This window comes from Scyliorhinus torazame, chromosome 7 (assembly GCF_047496885.1).
Source record: "Scyliorhinus torazame isolate Kashiwa2021f chromosome 7, sScyTor2.1, whole genome shotgun sequence".
Classification (NCBI taxonomy): Eukaryota; Metazoa; Chordata; class Chondrichthyes; order Carcharhiniformes; family Scyliorhinidae; genus Scyliorhinus; species Scyliorhinus torazame.
The window spans coordinates 229998822-230017510 of record NC_092713.1 but is presented as its reverse complement, the minus strand read 5'-3'; the positions used below and the strand labels follow the sequence as shown (position 1 = coordinate 230017510).

At 43.9% G+C, this 18689-nt stretch overlaps 1 protein-coding gene across 2 annotated transcripts in view; it reads right to left on the bottom strand.

The window, feature by feature from the left end:
• Nucleotides 1-3675: 3675 nt before the first annotated feature.
• stk10 (serine/threonine kinase 10) overlaps nucleotides 3676-18689 on the bottom strand; it is a 158405-nt gene continuing 143391 nt past the window's right edge. For both annotated transcript variants that reach the window (XM_072512129.1, XM_072512128.1), the window contains 3 exons: nucleotides 17312-17437; nucleotides 14914-15027; nucleotides 3676-7392 (listed from right to left, as the gene is read on the bottom strand). In XM_072512129.1, the coding sequence (XP_072368230.1) occupies nucleotides 7255-7392; nucleotides 14914-15027; nucleotides 17312-17437 (378 nt within the window). In that variant the 3' untranslated portion in view covers nucleotides 3676-7254. The remainder of the gene's footprint in view (nucleotides 7393-14913; nucleotides 15028-17311; nucleotides 17438-18689) is intronic.

The following is an 18689-nucleotide window of genomic DNA, read 5'->3' as shown; positions in this document are numbered from 1 at the left end:
TGCTTTTAACGAGGTCCACCGCACCAGGGCCACAATTGTACAGACTACAACTGAACCACACCCACGTGATTCCCAGCCAGGGGGACTGGAGAATCACAGGAGGGCGGAACATAAGACCCTGGGCCGAAGTAGATGCAAATAGGTCATTTCAACCCATTTATTTACATTTGCCTGATGGTGTGCGGCATGAAACTCTTCGCCACCAGTGGTGGCGGGCAGGGTGGAAAAAAAAAAAGTTGAAGCATGCAGTTCGGGTCGGAGCCTGTTGCTGACCCAGATTATGCCCCGACGCCCGATTCTCCATCCCATCGGGGAACGCATTCCAGACATCCTGGGACGGATAATCCAGCACAAAGTCTATTTAATTCCTCGGTCACTCAACTCCATCCATGGAGTGGTGCAGCGACAACAATCTATCCCTCAATGCCAGCAAAACTAAGAGCTGGTCATTGACTTCAGCAAGCAAAGTGCTGTATACACCTCTGTCAGCATCAATGGGGCCGAGGTGGAGATGGTTAGCAGCTTCAAATTCCTAGGGTACACATCTCCAGAAATCTGTCCTGGTCCACCCATGTCGACGCTACCACCAAGAAAGCACAACAGTGCCTATACTTCCTCAGGAAACTAAGGAAATTCGGCATGTCCACATTGACCCTTACCAACTTTTACAGATGCACCATAGAAAGCATCCTATCAGCTGCATCACAGCCTGACATGGCAACTGCTCGGCCCAGGACCGCAAGAAACTTCAGAGAGTCGTGAACACCGCCCAATCTATCACACAAACCTGCCTCCCAACCATTGACTCCATGTACACCTCCCGCTGCCTGGGGAAAGCGGGCAGCATAATCAAAGACCCCTCCCACCCAGCTTACTCACTCTTCCAACTTCTTCCATCGGGCAGGAGATACAAAAGTCTGAGAACACGCACAGACTCAAAAACAGCTTCTATGCCGCTGTTACCAGACTCTTAATCAGTCAGTCCATAAGAAGGTCGTTTAACACTACACCCTATATGCTTCAGCCGATGCCGATGTTATGTAGTTACATTGTGGGCCTTTTGTTGCCCTATTATGTATTTTATTTTTCATGTACTTAATGATATGTTGAGCTTTTCGCAGAAAAACACTTCTCACTGTACCTCGGTACACAATAAACAAAATCCAATCCAAACCAGGCTATTCCAGATCCATAAAGACAAGTAGGTAAGGATCCAACGGCAGTACGCTGTGATTGGCACATAGTTTGTATTGTGATTTAATGTAAAGTAAAAGCATCAAACCAGCAAAAGCACCATACAATGAGACAAGATGGCCATGCCCAGGAGGGAACCAGAGCTCCCAAACACAAGAGGATGAAAGTGGCATGACCCATTTCTTTCTCCCCCTTCTCTCACCTGTACATCACACCTTGTGCTAACATGCCCCCCCAAAAGGAAATAAGAAATGTAAACAATGTACTTGCATCAAAATGCACTTAAGTGAACATGTGGTTAAAAAGGGCACAAAATAAATGCAAGAAACAAAAATGTCTTTAAAAGCAATCCAAACATATGCATTGCAACAAATGGTGCACAAATTGGGCACACAGTTCACCAGGGTAAAATCACCCTGCAGCCACACTGGTATATTTAGCACCCAAATACCAGCATCAATCCAAAAACATGGGGTGGGATTCTCTGTCCCGCCGCACAACTTCTTTCCATTTCACCAGCCGGCTAATGGGGTTTCCCATTGTGGGCAGCCCCACGCGGTCAGGAAACCCCCGGACCTGGGTGTGCTGCCAGCACAACAGAGAATACTGACAGCGGAGAATCCAGCCCACTGCTAGATGGACTGAGTAACGTCTGGCGAATTAAACATCTTAAAAGAGCCATTGAGCAAGCAGGGCTAATGGTACATGCAGATGGCTAGCTAGGGGTGTTATAAGCTGATGCTCTAGTATTAAGAGCATGGGCAGGTGGGCTGCAAGACCAATGTCGGAGACAAAGAAACCATGGTGCAGCATCAGATCCCAGTCTCCAGATCAGTTCATTTTTGGGGGGGGGGGGGGGGGCGGGCAGCTCAGGGGTTCATTCCAAAGGCAGTGATGGAGACAGGGCAGTCATATCCACCATAGGAGTTCATGTAATGGAGCCAATAGCTGACACTTCTGATACCACTGGAGCAGTGGACAGTCTAGATAGCTCAGGATTTGCAGGAACAAGCTGGATGGGTGAGGAATGTCCACCATGGGCAATAGGACCATAGCTGGAAGTGGAGCCAGTGCAGAAGTACCTTGCAGCATTCCGATCTCTTGACTCAATGAACATCTGTGCTATAGAGGGGGAACCAATGAATTAGTGAATATTGCACCTGCTGCCATTGATAGAGGTGATCAAGTAGTGCTGGCTGGCTTGTGACTTGATCGGCGTGAAGTGGACTTCTAGGGGCCTTTGGACTTCTGACTGTGGGTGATCAACAAGATGGAGCTGGTGTCTTGTCTCAATAAACCTTTTGTCCGACAGGGCAATTGGCACATTGGTGAACAGTTTTGTGTCCAAACTTCTCTAGCAAAAAGTTCCAGAAAATGAAGACGCAAGTGGGGTCGTGCAGTGGCAATGGACATGGCCTCCATGTGGTGTGTGGAGCTCATCCTCCAATTCCGGTACTGCTTTCTCTGCTACCAGGTTCTTGACTCTTCCCAGTTCAATATTAATGTAGTATTCCTGAAGCAACTTGGCACCTATCAATCAGTATGAGACACAGGGGACCATCCAGTGGACAAAACCTAGTGCACAACTAGAGAACATCCCTCAAAGTATTGCGTTGTCCACCGGCAACGCTGCAAGGGACAGTGTAAGAGGTAATACACCCTTGCACAATCAAAGTAGGTTGCGTTTCACACTTGATAACCTAGTAGCAAATTAGACAACCACTTCTGCAACATCACTCGAAAACTGGGGGATAACAGTAGTGCGAGGTGGTCAGGAAGGCAATGCAAGTATGGCAACCAGCTGAAATCAGATTAATGGACCACTCCACAATATTTCATGAAATAGTATGCTCATGAAATCTGGCATTGGTTATGCCACCTGTTGCAATGATAGAAAATTTTGCATAAGATTGAGTCAATGCCTGGCATGAGTGAACGTTGCAGCTTATGGCACCAGTCATTGGCAAATCTAGTGACAAGTCAAAAACCTCCATCCGATTTCTTAATGTAAAATGATGGGGTAAGATACTCCGCAGTGATCCCCACACCCTCAGGCCAAGCAAAACCCTCAGGGCTTTCAATGTCATCAAATGTTCAACAAGTTTATCTCTGGCTTTCTTGGGAGGCAACCTAGTCATTGAGGGAACTGTACAGGTCCCAATGTTGACAGCAGCATTGAAAGGCCCAACCTTGCCAGTCTAACTTGGGAATTCTGGACAGAAGACACCATCCTCTGCAAGGACTGAGGTAGGTTCTGGATCCAAAATAGCTGATGGTGCTTATGTTTATGTCACTTGGTAAATGGCTGAGTCATGTCATCCTGAGAAGACTGGTGCTGGTGGTGAAGACAAGTATTATGATCCCAGACCAGACCCCAACACTTGCTAGAATACAAGATAGAAATCCCAATACTTTTAAAATTTGTAAAATGATGAGGAAAGGATACTTCGCTCCAGGAGTGATTTCACACAAAAACAGAAATATGGTATATAAAAACAAACTTTATTAACAGTATTAGACTATCTTAACATCACAGAAATGTAGCTTACAATTACCAGTTAAACAATGCTTAACAGTAAAAGGAACCACTAACTTTTAACTTCTGACATCTTCTTTACCTCCAAAACAGAACTCATTCCAGGTCAAAAACACTTTTTAGGTCAGTTAGCAAACACAGGATTACCTGCTGTACACTTGAATAGAGTCTATGTTAAAATACTGCTTTGAGACAGAGCGAGGTCCTGTCAGAAAACAGCCTGCAGATACTCATCTCCATCCGACTACTGCTTAACCTGACAGCGTTGTGCTGAAACTCCTGTTCTGAAAACAGCCAAATCTATACAAACTCAAACTGTTAGAGACCTGGTACAGACTTGGCTCCTCCCATTACGGTCTCATCTTTATCCCACTCAAATCTGATGACCTAATTGCTTAAGTTTAAACACAATGTCTCTAATTATCTATTCCCCAGAAATTTTAACAAAACCCCATTTGGCTTTTCTTTGTAAACATAAGCATTGCCTGTAATAACAATGACCTAACTTTTACGACATCTTAACTGCACCATCCGCAGCCAGTGTCTGTATTTTAAACCAGGATTTTAAAAAAATTACTGCAGCGCATTTATACACACCCTAACCCAGGCTTTTAACACAATTGTTGCACCAGTTACATATATTACAATATATAGACCAATTTCTAACATTCATCACACAAGTCTTATCGGACGAAAATGTTCGTTGCAAGGCAGGATGGTGGTTCATGGGAAATTTGTGCGATGCAAATCTTGTCAACAACACTAGTCAAAATCTATGGTGCATGCAAAGTGTTGGGCGGCTTGTTGCACTTCCATCCTGGAGAGAGGATGGCTCGACTGCAAATGTTGAGGTCCGTATGGTAATTTCAATGAAATCTCCTTACCAGATTTTTGTGGACCTCACATGGGCGTGTCTCACACTGCATGGGCTAGAGGAAGAATGGGATCCTAAACACAGGTGGCCATAGGCACGACCATTTCATCTCACTGTTCTGAATGGTTGTTTGATGTGCATTAAAAGTTCAACATTTTCACCTCAACTTCGATCCTGTTACTGTGATTTAGCATACATGGTGTGGTAACAGCAGCAGGATCCATAAAATGGTGGAGTTGCCTACTAGCACTAGGCTGGTCAAATTGACATATCATTGGTTTCCATGAATGGAGTGCCTTCAAGTACCTCAAGATAAGGTTCTCAATGACCAAGCCTTCAAACGCAAGGTTGTGAAGTTCTCTAGACAGAGACCGAGTATGTTTCACCAACCACATATATAATGGTGACGAACCATCAGTTTGATGGACAAATTGGGATGAACTCTTGTCAGAAGCAGAGTTTCATTGCTGTACAAACAAGGATCATGTTGCCAGAGGCTTCACTGTCAATGGTCACCCAAATAGCAGGGTGCTCAAAAAATGTCTAAGTAGGGTGAATGATGGATCAGTACACCAAGTGCAGCGATTCCAATGAGTGATCAGCAGGTTCCTCATCATATGAACAAACGTCCACAACACTATTATCATAATTGACCAAGATAGCAGCTATCTTGCAAGTTTTAGCCATATATTAGCAGCCTTGATCTGGCAGGAAATTGAATTTGATGAGGAAATATTCAGTCAGTCGGTTTGCTTACATAATGGGCAAGTCATTTGGCATGTACGAGGAGAGTTACAGCGTTTATTCTTGTTCGGTGAAAGTGAAACAGTCTGGTGCTCCTGGAAGGAGGAAACGGCTGCACAGAGAACCTTGGCATCAACAGATGCATAAATCTCAATTTAAGGGCAATTCCAAGGTTTGGGAGATCTCTGGCTTGACAGATGCTGGGATATATTCCATGCCATACCTACTAGATGTGGAAGACTAGGGTGATGACTGGTAGCTAACAGAGGACCACTATGTCCCCACTGAGGGTGCATCTCATCCTCATCCAGAGGACGACCATGATGACGGAGCCCACCTTTCTGAAAAGTATTATCCTCAAAGACAGCCAGACATTAATACAGATCCTCAAGTCCCTCGAGTGCAATCTGAAATCAGCTAGGTCAGGAGGTGGGCATTAGTGGCCTGGAAACCACAAGGCGGATAGTCTGTTATATCGAGGTAAGAGAAGTATTTGCTTTAACTATGGAGTTGCAGAATATAACATGACGGAACTATCTATCTGCCTTAGAATCAAATAGCTCACTTTTGGCAGGGAGTCTTGAAGATGTCCATTCTCAGTCATTGAATCCAGATGGGGTTACGCTCAGTTTTCTTCTCCCACATAAAACGGTCAATGAGGAAGCGAGCAAAGTTGGGATCAAGTGTCAAAGTGTAAATTGGGTGCAGATGCCAATGCTGAATTGACCTTTTCAATCTTTCTGAAGCACCACTGCGCCTGGTGTGATTGCCACTGTTTTCACCGTTACAGTCCTGTAACATTGTGGACTAAATAAAAGGTCAATATTGGAGTACAAGTACCAAATAAACTCAACAATTCGCTTTGGCGAGTGATGTGAAAATGGTCCGGCGATGCCAATAGGCTGGCTGTGTTTACTTTTAGATTGGCACATACACTAAAAAGACATTGAGGTGAAACAAAATCGAGCTTTTAATGCATCCAAACAACAGTACAATATCAGAAATGATGGCCGTGCACAGAGCTCCCCACCACCAGAGGGCGGTAACCTATAGTTGCACAGCCACTGGACACCGAGACAAGGAATGCAACCGTAAATCAATGTACTGGCTTAAAAGCATTCTCCACTCTTCGTCTTCCCTGCACTGTCCCTTAGTTATTGACGGTGTTAACCTCAGTCCCAGGTGAGATAATTCCACTTGTAATTGAGGGAATCTCCAGAAAATACCAACAAATGCAAGGTTGAAACTAAAGGGTCTTGAGGCGCCAGCATAATATGCAAGCCAGGTTTAGGACTATTGTCAAAAGACTGAAGGTATGTCTTCATTGCATCAGATTGTAGATTGTTTTTTTGAACAAACAGGAAAGTCAAACAAACAGCAACCAATGCTGTAGATTATAACTTTTATTGGCAGTTTTTTTTAAATATATACAGTAGTTCACCTGAACAGGTTTTTTTTTCTTGAACCCAGCTCTTCATTAATTCATTAGGTATTAAGAATATTTAGTAAAAAATTATTTTTGATAATATGAACTAAATAGCATCTTTTTTAAAAATTGCTTTATAATTTTGCATCATCTTACTTGGTTAACTGGTCATGTATAGACAAGGAAGCTCTGAAAAAACAAGCAAAGAATTTAGAAGTAGGCACAGAAAAGCATCTCTCAAATAAAGAATACTTCTGTACATCGGATGTGTGTACATTCTTTTCATAGCAAGATCCTTCGATGCAGAGTAACATCCAAGGTTCATATTCTTCGAGATATCAGTAGTAAATACAACACTTCTTCCACTTAGAAATCAGAAAACATTAATACAATTTCAGTTTAGAAAATATAAATTAAAGACTTGTTCATATCCCTGCAACCCTGAGTTTATGGAGGCGTAATGGAGAGTCCTGATCTTCCCTAGGATGATTCTGAAGTGAAAGGAAAAAATTTGGCAACTTTGTTTGGAGAACTTGGACTCTGACACTCTGCTTCTTCACTAAGTTTAAAGAAGGCCTCCTGGTCTTTTTTCTTCTGGGTCAGTTCTTCTTCCAAAGCCTGCAGAAACACATAAATAAAACCGACAAAACCATTCAAATACCAAAATCAAAAGAGACTCCCGAGGAATTGTGTACTAATTTTGAATACTAATCGAGAGTAATCTTTTACAATATCACTATTATTTGATGGTGCTAATAAAAAAGGTGAACTAAAATATGGGGAATTGGGCTTTGTTTATTGAATTGCAGGGGTAGCACAAAGTTACCTTGGTCTATAGTTCCAACTTCCAAACCAAACATATTGGCAGCTGTTGATGGTGATTTTGTTTTGGACACATTTCAATTCTAACAAATGGAGCTAAATAATTGTGGGTATTATAAAATCTTGCAATCTAATCACCTGTCCTATACAACGTAAAAGTATTTCATAGCATAAAGACTGGTGCTGGGAATTTATTTTTAGGAAGACGCACCCACGTTGCTACCATGTCTTTCATTGGGAGTTTATTTGGCCCATTCTATGTAAACCGGGTTTCCGATGATGTTCCACTGGTGGAATGGGAGAACCTCGAAGAAACTCCTGGGGCCAGAAATGCATTTCGCAACATTTTGATTCCCGATCAATGTTCAAATCACCGCAGTCGGATTTTAGTTATTTTTAAACCATCAAAACACTGAACATTATTATTCAGAATGGGCAGGGTGAATCAATATTCACAGCACGCTGAAGGTACAGCATTAGCTTCAGTAAAGCAACAGTAAATAAACCAAATGAGATTACATTTTTTTAAATTTTTTTTTTTATAGTTGTAATTTTTACTCAAGATCTCAGATTGCTGATAATCAAAATTAAGATTTGCATTTCAAAAACGTTTGTAACATGTCACTGGTCTTCAATTCACTGTTAGTTAGGAGCGATCTGAATTTCGGCCTGGATAAAATTCTGGACTAAAATCCAAACAGTAAATGCTGGAAATATGCTGCAGGTCAGGCTGCATCTATCCTTGAAGCATAAACTCACATTTTTTGCTTCACAGATGCAGTGTATTTCCAGTATTTGCTGTTTTGATTTCAGATATCCAGTATCAGCACTGTTTTTCTGCTGTACTTGTAAAGAACCTGAACTTATGAGATCAGTGCATTTCAGAAGGAAAAGGGTGTTTAAGTACTTATTTTCTTCCAGCTACATTAAAGACTTCATCGGAGAACACCAAATGAAATAATTTACACTGGGCCCTTTTTCTTAAGCACATCTGGTAATACTGTTCTGCCCAGAATGCAGGCGAACAGCCTCCAAATTCGAAATGGCAGAAACCCATGTGCCCCCACTGCTTCCGATGGTGGAAGATTTAAGTATTATATTGTGTGCATTTGTGTCTTAAGACTATAATTTTCACTCTGCAAAATTAAATGTTTAACAAGATGGTTTCCATGAGATTATCATAGTAATATTCACCAAAGAAAAAAAACTTCACATTGCAGTAAACATCCTAATAAAGCCAGGACCAAAAAGATTGACTACTCCACTGAAGTTTCATTTTTGTATTGAATTGTATAACTGCCAAAAAGCTGCTGAACACATTTTGTTACCTGGCAAGAAAGTGCCAGACATAGGAGCATCCTATACTATGAGAATTGGGTCACTTGAATTCAGGGCAGTGATTCTCCGTTCCGAGTCCACCCCTCTACCACTGCGAATGGAGAAGTTGGAAGTCAGCCCAAATGCCATTCACAGCAGTGGGAACAGAGAATCCCGCTGGCGTGAACGAAGGGAGAATCCTCCCCAGATTTTCAAGTAGCTACAGGTTTTTAAGAAATAATCTAAAGACGCAATGGCATCTGGTTCGCACGACAGCCTTTTAATAGCTTCTGGATACAAATCCATTTATAACTGGTTCCAAGTACCTACTTTTATTTGAATTGACTACATTCAAAACAAAACAAACAGGTGAACAATGTGATTAAACAGTAGAACAGTTAAAGGATACTGTCTCACTACAGCAGGCGTCCCCAAATTGTGGGTCTTGACCCCAAGTGGTGCTGGGTGATGAACAATTGGAGCCGCGATTTCACCCGCCTGATGCAGCAATGGTGACAATGGCGAGGAGGCACTTTGGCACAGCCCTGTGTTCTGCTCCAAGGCCCCATGACATGCAAGTGAGTCCACTAAAGAAATGAACTCGAAGTTGCATCTTTCAACGGAGCCTGCAAAACAGGAGGGGGAAAAAAAATCCCCATCGCTGCCTGCTATCTGTCCAGCAAACCACCCTCCCCCTCACACCCACCACCCCCTGCTCTGCACCCAGCTCAGCAACCTCTCCCAATTTCACTCTGGGGTCATATTAATTTTCAAGCAGCAAAAATGGGATCACTGTGGAGACACGTTTGGGAAGTAGTGTACTACAAAAATCTATAGGTATTTCAAGTGTCTTGGCTCAGTTAAAGTGCAGTTTCCAGATGCAGTGCAACCTTTGTTCAGCACTACCCACTAGAAACTCAAATATTGTAGGGAACAAAATAAACTGTTCAATAATATTCTCTTTTTGTTACATAGTATTGAATGTTTACTAATAGCTGAAGGGATGGAATCCGTGCCAGAATTAGATAATCGGATAAACTTATTGAACACCTAACGTAGGCTATACTTGGTGGTATTGTATTGCTGGGGCTATTGCCTTTTGGATCAAAGTTTAAACAAAAAGCCCCATCTGTTTTTTTTTTCCAGACGGACAGACAAAAAAAACAAAAATCACAAGATACATTTTGAAGAGGGGGAGGGGCAGGAGAGATGTCCTGATGCCCTGGAGAACATATAGCACTCAAATAACTCAAAGCAAAACCGATCACGTGATCATTTATTTCATTGCCATTTCTGAGATGTTGGTTTTCACATGTTAGTTTCTTTCCTTGCCTACGTAATAGTTAACTATATTTCAAAAAGTAACTCACTGGCTATGAAGTGTCCTGGGACTTCTAGAGGGTATGAAATATGTATCAAAAATATATATATATTTTTATTTAAGTGCGGTGGCACCCTGCTAAAAGTCCTGCGAAATATTGAAACACATGACTAAAATGTTGGTGGGGGGGGGGGGGGGGGAGGGAGAAGGAGATGAGAAAGAGAGAAAAAAAGAGCCCATAGCAATTTTGCACAGGGAGCATTAATGCATCAAGACTTCTGCCCCTTCCTCAAGAGTACATCTAGTCAGGAGCTGGGGAACCTTGCACAGACTTAATCTGACACGGCTGGTAGAACAAATGGAGGAGGACTTCAAGAGGTGGGACATGCAGCCTTTATCGCTGGCGGGCAGGGTGCAAGCAATTAAGATGATGGTCCTCCCGAGGTTCTTATTTGTATTTCAATGTCGCCCTATATTAATCACCAAGACCTTCTTTAATAAAATAGACAGGAGCATCACGAGCTTAGTGTGGGCAGGGAAAGTCCCGAGAGTAAGGAGGGGGTTCCTTCAGCGTAGTAGGGACAGAGGAGGATTGGCACTACCGAACTTGGGCGATTACTATTGGGCCGCCAATGTGGCAATGATACGTAGATGGATGATGGAGGGTGAGGGAGCAGCGTGGAAAAGACTGGAGAGAAAGTCCTGTAAAGGGGCGAGTTTAGAGGCGCTGGTGACGGCGCCGCTACCGTTCTCACCTAAAACGTTTACCACGAACCCGGTGGTGGCGGCAACACTGAATATCTGGGGACAGTGGAGGCGACAGAGAGGGGTACGGGGAGCCCTGGTGGAGTCCCCTATCAGGAACAACCATAGGTTCGCCCCAGTAAGAATGGATGGAGGATTTCAGAGCTGGTACCAGTTGGGAATTAGGAAGGTGGGAGATTTATTCATAGATGGGACTTTTGCGAGTTTGGGAGCATTGGAGGAAAAGTATAAGTTACCCCGGGGAAATTTCTTGAGATATATGCAGGTGAGGGTGTTTACTAAACAGGTGAGGGAATTTCCGTTGCTCCCGACACAGGGGATACAGGACAGGGTGCTTTCAGGGGTGTGGGTCGGAGAGGGCAAGGTGTCAAGAGATTTACAGAGAGATGAGGGAAGAGGGGGAGGAGCCGGTGGGAGAACTAAAGGGAAAGTGGGAAGAAGAATTAGGGGAGGAGATAGAAGAGGGTATGTGGGCTGATGCCCTAAGCAGGGTAAACTCCTCTTCCTCATGCGCCAGGCTTAGCCTGATTCAATTTAAGGTGCTACATAGAGCACACATAACAGGGGCAAGATTGAGCAGGTTCTTTGGAGTGGAGAACAGATGTGGGAGGTGTGGCGGGAGCCCGGCAAACCACGCACATATGTTTTGGGCGTGCCCGGCACTGGAAGGATATTGGAAGGGAGTGACGGGAGTGATCTCGCAGGTGGTGAATGCCCGGGTCAAACCAAGCTGGGGGTAGCTCTATTTGGAGTTGCGGAAGAGCCGGGAGTGCAGGAGGCAAAAGAGGCCGATGTCGTGGCCTTTGCGTCCCTAGCAGCCCGGCACAGGATCCTACTCATGTGGAAGGAGGCGAAAACCCCCGGACTGGAGGCCTGGGTAAATGATATGGCGGGGTTTATTAAACTGGAGCAGATAAAGTTTGCCCTGAGAGGATCGGCTCAAGGGTTCACCAGGCGGTGGCAGCCATTTCTCGACTACCTAAGGGAACGTTAGAGGGAAGACAGATGACCAGCAGCAGCAACCCAGGGGGAAGGGGGGAGGGGGGGGGGGGGGTTTAGTTTAGTAGATAACGGGGTTTTGTTACTTGTGTATTGTTAAAAATTTCTATTTTGTTATCGTTCCGGTTGTTTTGTAAGAGGGAAAAATGTTGTTTACAAAAATTTTCAATAAAATATATTTAAAAAAAATAAATAAATAAAAGGAAAATGGGAAGAAGAACTGGGGGAGGAGATAGAGGAGGGTATGTGGGCTGATGCCCTAAGCAGGGTAAATTCCTCTTCCTCATGCGCCAGGCTTAGCCTGATTCAATTTAAGGTGCTACATAGAGCACACATAACGGGAGCAAGATTGAGCAGGTTCTTTGGAATGGAGGACAAATGTGGGAGGTGTGGCAGGAGCCCAGCAAACCATGCACATATGTTTTGGGCGTGCCCGGCACTGGAAGGGTATTGGAAGGGAGTGACGGGAGTGATTTCGAAGGTGGTGAAGGCCCGGGTCAAACCAGGCTGGGGGTTAGCTCTATTTGGAGTTGCGGATGAGGCAGGAGTGCAGGAGGCGAAAGAGGCCGACGTTGTGGCCTTTGCGTCCCTAGTAGCCCGGCGCAGGATCCTACTCATGTGGAAGGAGGCGAAACCCCCCGGACTGGAGGCCTGGGTAAACGATATGGCGGGGTTCATTAAACTGGAGCAGATAAAGTTTGCCCTGAGAGGATCGGCTCAAGGGTTCACCAGGCGGTGGCAGCCATTTCTCCACTACCTAGGGGAACGTTAGAGGGAAGACAGATGACCAGCAGCAGCAACCCAGGGGGAGGGGGGGAAAAGAGGGGGTTTAGTTTAGTTTAGGTCAATAGATAAGGGGGTTTTGTTACTTGTGTATTGTTAAAAATTTCTGTATTGGTACTGTTGCGTTTATTTTGTAAGAGGAAAAATTGTTGTTTGAGAAAAAAAAATTTCAATAAAATATATTTAAAAAAAAAAAGAGTACATCTAGTCTTTGAGAGCTGGTCAATGGCAGGCAACCTTGTCGTCCCAACAGCAGCCAACTGGAAGTGGTGGTCACAGCTGGGACTACTGGCCACAGCTGGGGTTACAGACTGTCCTGCCTTGCAGGATCCTTGTGTTGAGGACTATCATGGAGGAAGTGTCGTTGATTATCTTTACTGATTTTGGTCTATGGGTCAGGAAGTTGAGGATCCAGTTGCAGAGGTTTTGGAGTTTGGATAGGAGCTTGACTGGGAGATTATGGTGTTGAAGGCGGAGCTGTAGTCAATGAATAAGAGTCTGACATAGGAGTCATTGTTGTTGAGATGCTCCAGGGATGAATGTAGGGCCAGGGAGATAGCATCTGCTGTGGTCCGGTTGTGGCGGCATGCAAATTGCAGTGGATCAAGGCATTCTGGGAGTATGGAGTTGATGTGTCTCCTGACCAACCTCTTGAAACAATTCATAATGATAGGTGTCAAGGCCACTAGACGGTAGTCATTGAGGCACATTTCCTGGTTCTTCTTTGGCAGGAACCTCTGAATGGCATAGGGAGGGGTTGAAGATGTCGTTGGCCATCTCAAATCTCCCCTATCCCCAGTGTATAATCTCAATCATGTTGGGGGGGTGCAGATCAGTAGTGGGAAGGCCATCCGCTGGATTATTCATGCCCCTACCCCACTGTACCTGCCTTCAATCCTGCCAGCAGGGGAAGTGTCAAATCCTGCCCATCATCTTTGTTGGAACTGCCAAAACTCTCTCTCTTTTGCCTTCCCTTATTTTCAGCTATAAAGAATGGTAGAACCCAAAGCTGTTATGCAAACCAGTGATTTCACAGCAAGCTTTGTTGACATATTTGTTATTTTCTAATCCTCTGCTGCGATAGCTCTGTTAAGAATGCTTGACTACCATAACCTAGGGTGAGGGCAGCCATGTTCTCAGGTCTCTATGTTGCTGATTCAGAGAATTAATAGTGCACAGAAGCAGACCAGTAGCACAAAGGCACATGGTCTGTACTGTTGTCTCACAGTGCCAGTGATCCAGGTTAAATTCTGGCCTTGGGATACTGTGGTGTTTGTACATTCTCCCCATGTCTGTGTGGGCTTCCTCTGGGTGCTTCAGTTTCCTCAAAAGATGCGCAGGCTAGGTGCAGTGGCCATGCTAAATTGCCTTTGTGCAGGCTAGGTTATGGGGATAGGGCAGGGTGGACTGGGGAGTGGACATGGGTGGAGTGTACTTTCAAGGAGTCAGTGCAGGCTCTGTGGGTCGAATGGTCTTCTTCTGCACCGTGGGGATTCTATGATTCTACGCTCCCTCAAATCCTCCCTCCCAGGCGTTGCACTCAAAACTTCAATCTCTCACTTTAATTCTATATCCCATTACCAACTGTTGGCTAGACTAACTTCCCTTGGGGCTCTCCCAATCCCAGTGGACTTTGTCACTAGGTGCTATTGACCAAGGTAAATTAATTTTCTCCCACAGGAAGAAGGATCATTCTTATTGGAATTCTCTGGTCAATCATGAATCAGCTTGGGTTCAACTGCATAGGGTCCTATAGTCAAACAAGAAGCAAACACTGATTTTAAGACTTAAAGAAGAGCCACTTTGGAACGATGTAGCAGGCAGTTGGCAGCAACCGACAAAATGGTAACCCTCAGCCTGCACCACTGCACCTCTCTTTCTTCCCCTGTCCCCCCAGATGAGAGAAGGTTTGGAGGCAAACATACATCTTTGTTTCCACATAAAATGTAATGCTTCATGAATGGAAGCCACTTGATGCATGTTTTGATAAGGACAGCCTGTACCGATGATCATTGATTGCAGGAGCTGTTCCCAGAAATTTTCCCTTTTAAGGATAAATTATATGGCAATGAATAAGGCACAAGAAAACATGGAATTCTTTATTTATAGCTCGATTGTTCACAACCACTTACTTTCTTTCTTGGCCTCAGCTTCTCTTGCCATTCCTTGAGCTGCTGGTTATGTTTTTCATCAAGTGCTTTTAACTTTTCAGTCTCGTGTTCAATTAAAAGATGGCACTTTTCATTCTAAAGAATTAGAGATAATGAAATTACTGCAGATGATTACTTTCCACAGGTCTCTCTTATATCACCTAAGCAATTACCCAAGCACCATTAAGCATAAAAACTCAATTTAACATGTAATCTCACTTACAGTCACTGACGGTCTACGATCAGCAATTAAATTAACCAAAAGACATGTATAACATTTACACATTTTAAATTTTCAGAATCCCCAGGAAAGGAGATGCAAATTCTTCGCAAAAATGTATTTTTCATGATGCATGCGAAAGGATACAAATGTAATAATGAAAAACAGCATTCCTTTAATTAAAGGAGCATCCACACGTGACCATATGTGTTAGTAATTATAATGGAGATGTTAATTACTGCGAGAATACTAGGGGAATTGCTGGCAATTTCTAAATTGGATCACTGTTTATAATGGTTTTACAGATTAGATTTCCTCTCAAGCCTACATTTCTCCAAAATATTTATAGAAGGTGTAATAGAGTTTAATGGTATTTCAAGGAAATTTTCAGAGGCTTTCTGCAGTAATCTTTAAACAAACTACAGCAAGTTCAGTTGGACTCATTACACACCATCTCCATTGCACATTATAAGTTTTAATTCATTAAGTTCATGTATTTAGATGGCTTAGACGTCTGTAACATTTTTCTAGAGAACTTTTTGCATCAAATTAAAAAAGCTACCACGACAAAAACATTAAAACCCATTAGCTTAATTTTAGAAGTTGCACCCAATAAAGCAGATGGCACATACTCAATGATTAATTAGTTACTGTACAAAGATTATCCAGTGAGCTTGTCAGGTTACACAGGCAGCTAGCTAGCTTATAGTCACTGCACAAATGAAAATCTGATTTTCCCTTGAAACAGCACCAGGAAAGCAGAGTTTATGCAATTACAACCGGACCTGTACAAACGAGCATGTAACACAAGTCTCAACACCTGGGCACTATCCACAAACAAAAATAACCATGGTTAGATTAAAGATCATCGAACGTGATTTTTTCGGGCCCATGCATCGCCCACACAAACGCAGTTATGGCTGTTAAATCTTGTGAGGGCTAGAACGGGATTTATGCCGGCAAGATCTCAGTTTGAGATATTCCCCACCCCCTGCCAATGACATGATCAAGTTCACACGCAGAAAGGGAATGAACATTTACATTAATTTAAATATAATTATATGGCTTTAAGCCACGCTTCCAGCCGTGCGACATGTTCCCCTACCCACCCACCCGACGACATGACATCACGTCAACGAGATTCAGTAATAGTTTCAGAAATCGAAAACCAATTGTGATGACCTGCCAGATGTGCTGGCGACCCGAGGGTTGAGGGCCAAAGCTGGGAAGGGGCGGGTGCATGCCGGAGGACGCATGACATTTGGGTAGATGGGGCGGGGGTCGTCCTCCATGGCATTGGGGAGGTGGGAAGGAGTTTATTGCTCTCATTTATCGGGGCGCCCTTTAAAGATCTTGCCCCAAGGGCAGCACGGTAGCACAGTGGTTTCACATCGCCAGTGCCCCAGGTTCGATTCCCTGCTGGGTCACTGTCTGTGCGGAGTCTGCACGTTCTCCCAGTGTCTGTGTGGGTTTCCTTTTGGTGTTCCGGTTTCCCCCTACAGTTCAAAGATGTGCAGGTTAGGTGGATTGGTCATGATAAATTGCCCTCAGTGACCAAAAAAGGTTAGGAAGAGTTATTGGGTTACGGGGATAGGGAGGAAGTGAGGGCTTAAGTGGGTCGGCACAGACTTGATGGGCCGAATGGCCTCCTTCTGCACTTTATGTTCTATATTCTGCGTGAGTTTCGTCCGGGTGCTCTGGTTTCCTCCCACAAGTCCCGAAAGAAGTGCTCGTTAGGTGAATTGAACATTCCGAATTCTACCTCTGTGTACCCGAACAGGCACTGGAGTGCAATGTTAATGTAAGCCTACTTGTGACAATAATAAAGATTATTCTGTGTGCAGCCTGAATTGCCGGCTCTATGAGGCCCCAGCCTGCCAGTGTTAATGGTGTTAAACATGCCCACCAATTTTTTTTCTGACATTCAGAAAATTTAGACAGAAAATCTGGTTGTGTTTCTGGAGAGCATGCTGCTTTTCAATCAGAATCTGACACCACCATTTTTGGGGGACAATTTCACCCATTAAGTCTGATTTTCTCTCGATATTTGCTGAAGAGATGCTGAGTATTTCCAGCACTTCTGTTTTATTTAAGTTTGCAATGTGATTTATACAGAAAAACTTCATGCAATGGCTTGTATTAAATTCTAACATCGATTACCTGGAGTTGCTTGAGCTCCTGGATATTATTCTCACATGCATGTTGCATATCTCTCATTTGGGCTTCATGCTTCATTTGCTGACTTTGCTTTTCCATCTTTTGCCGTTTCTCTTCTTGCATTCCAAACTATTTTTGTAACAGCAGGGCGGAAGTTAGAGAATAAGAAAGTTGTGTGAATATGATCCACAATCTAATAATTGAGACACTTGCGCACATAGCAGCGTAATGTCCAGAAAATGGACCTAAGTGTTGATTATCTAGTTTTGTTGGGCCACGGTAACACTTTGAACAAAGGCATTCTACCACCACAGGCCTGCTGGATTTCTTGCATCTTGCTTTTTTTTTTTAAAATATAAATTTAAAGTACCCAATCATTTTTTCCAATTAAGGTGTAATTTAGCATGGGCAATCCACCTAGCCTGCAAATCTGTGTTGTGGGGGCGAAACCCACACATACACGGGGAGAATGTGCAAACTCCACACGGACAGTGACCCAGAGTCAAGGATCAACCTGGGGCCTCTGCGCCGGGAGGCAGCCGTGCTAACCAATGAAATGAATGAAAAGCGCCACCGTGCTGCCTCTTCTCACAACATGCATAACGGAATTGTTAAAAAAATCAACAAGAGAGTCAGATTGCTATGCAGTGGAGAATACAGAATATAGAATTTTGAACGATTGCCCTTCCAAACCACATTGATATCAGATAGCAAACGGAGTACCCTGTATGAATTCAAGGGCAATTAGGGATGGACAATAAACGCTAGTCCAGCCAGTGATGTCCACATCCCATGAATGAATTTAAAAAAAAAGAGTAGTCTTGAATCTTATCAACTTTCCAACTCCAGCTGAACAAAGACACCAAACCTTAATTCACAGAATGTGAGTCTTGCGGGCTGGACCATTATTTATTACTCATCCCTAACTGCCTTTTAAAGGTGGTGGTGGTGGTGGTGATCGGCCGCCTTGAGCTGCTGCAGTCCATCTGGAATAGGTGCATCCAGTGTTCTTAGGAAGGGAGTTGCAGGATTTTGACCCAGCAACAAGTGAAGGAATAGTGACATACTTCCAAGTCAGGATGGTATGTGGCTTGGAAGGGAACTTGTAGGAGGTGGTGCTCCCATACATCTGCTGCCCTTGTCTTTCTAGCGATTGTGGGTTTTTCCAGAGACCCTGGTGAGTTGCTACAGTGCAGCTTATAGATGGTACACACTGCTGACATTATACATTGGTGGTGGAGGGAGTGGATGTTTAAAATGGTGGATGGGCTGCTTTGTCCTGGATGGTGTGGAAGCTTCTGGAGTGTTGTCGGAGCAGCACTCATCCAGGCAAGTGGACAGTATTCCATCACACTCATGACTTGTGCCTTTAGTGGACAGT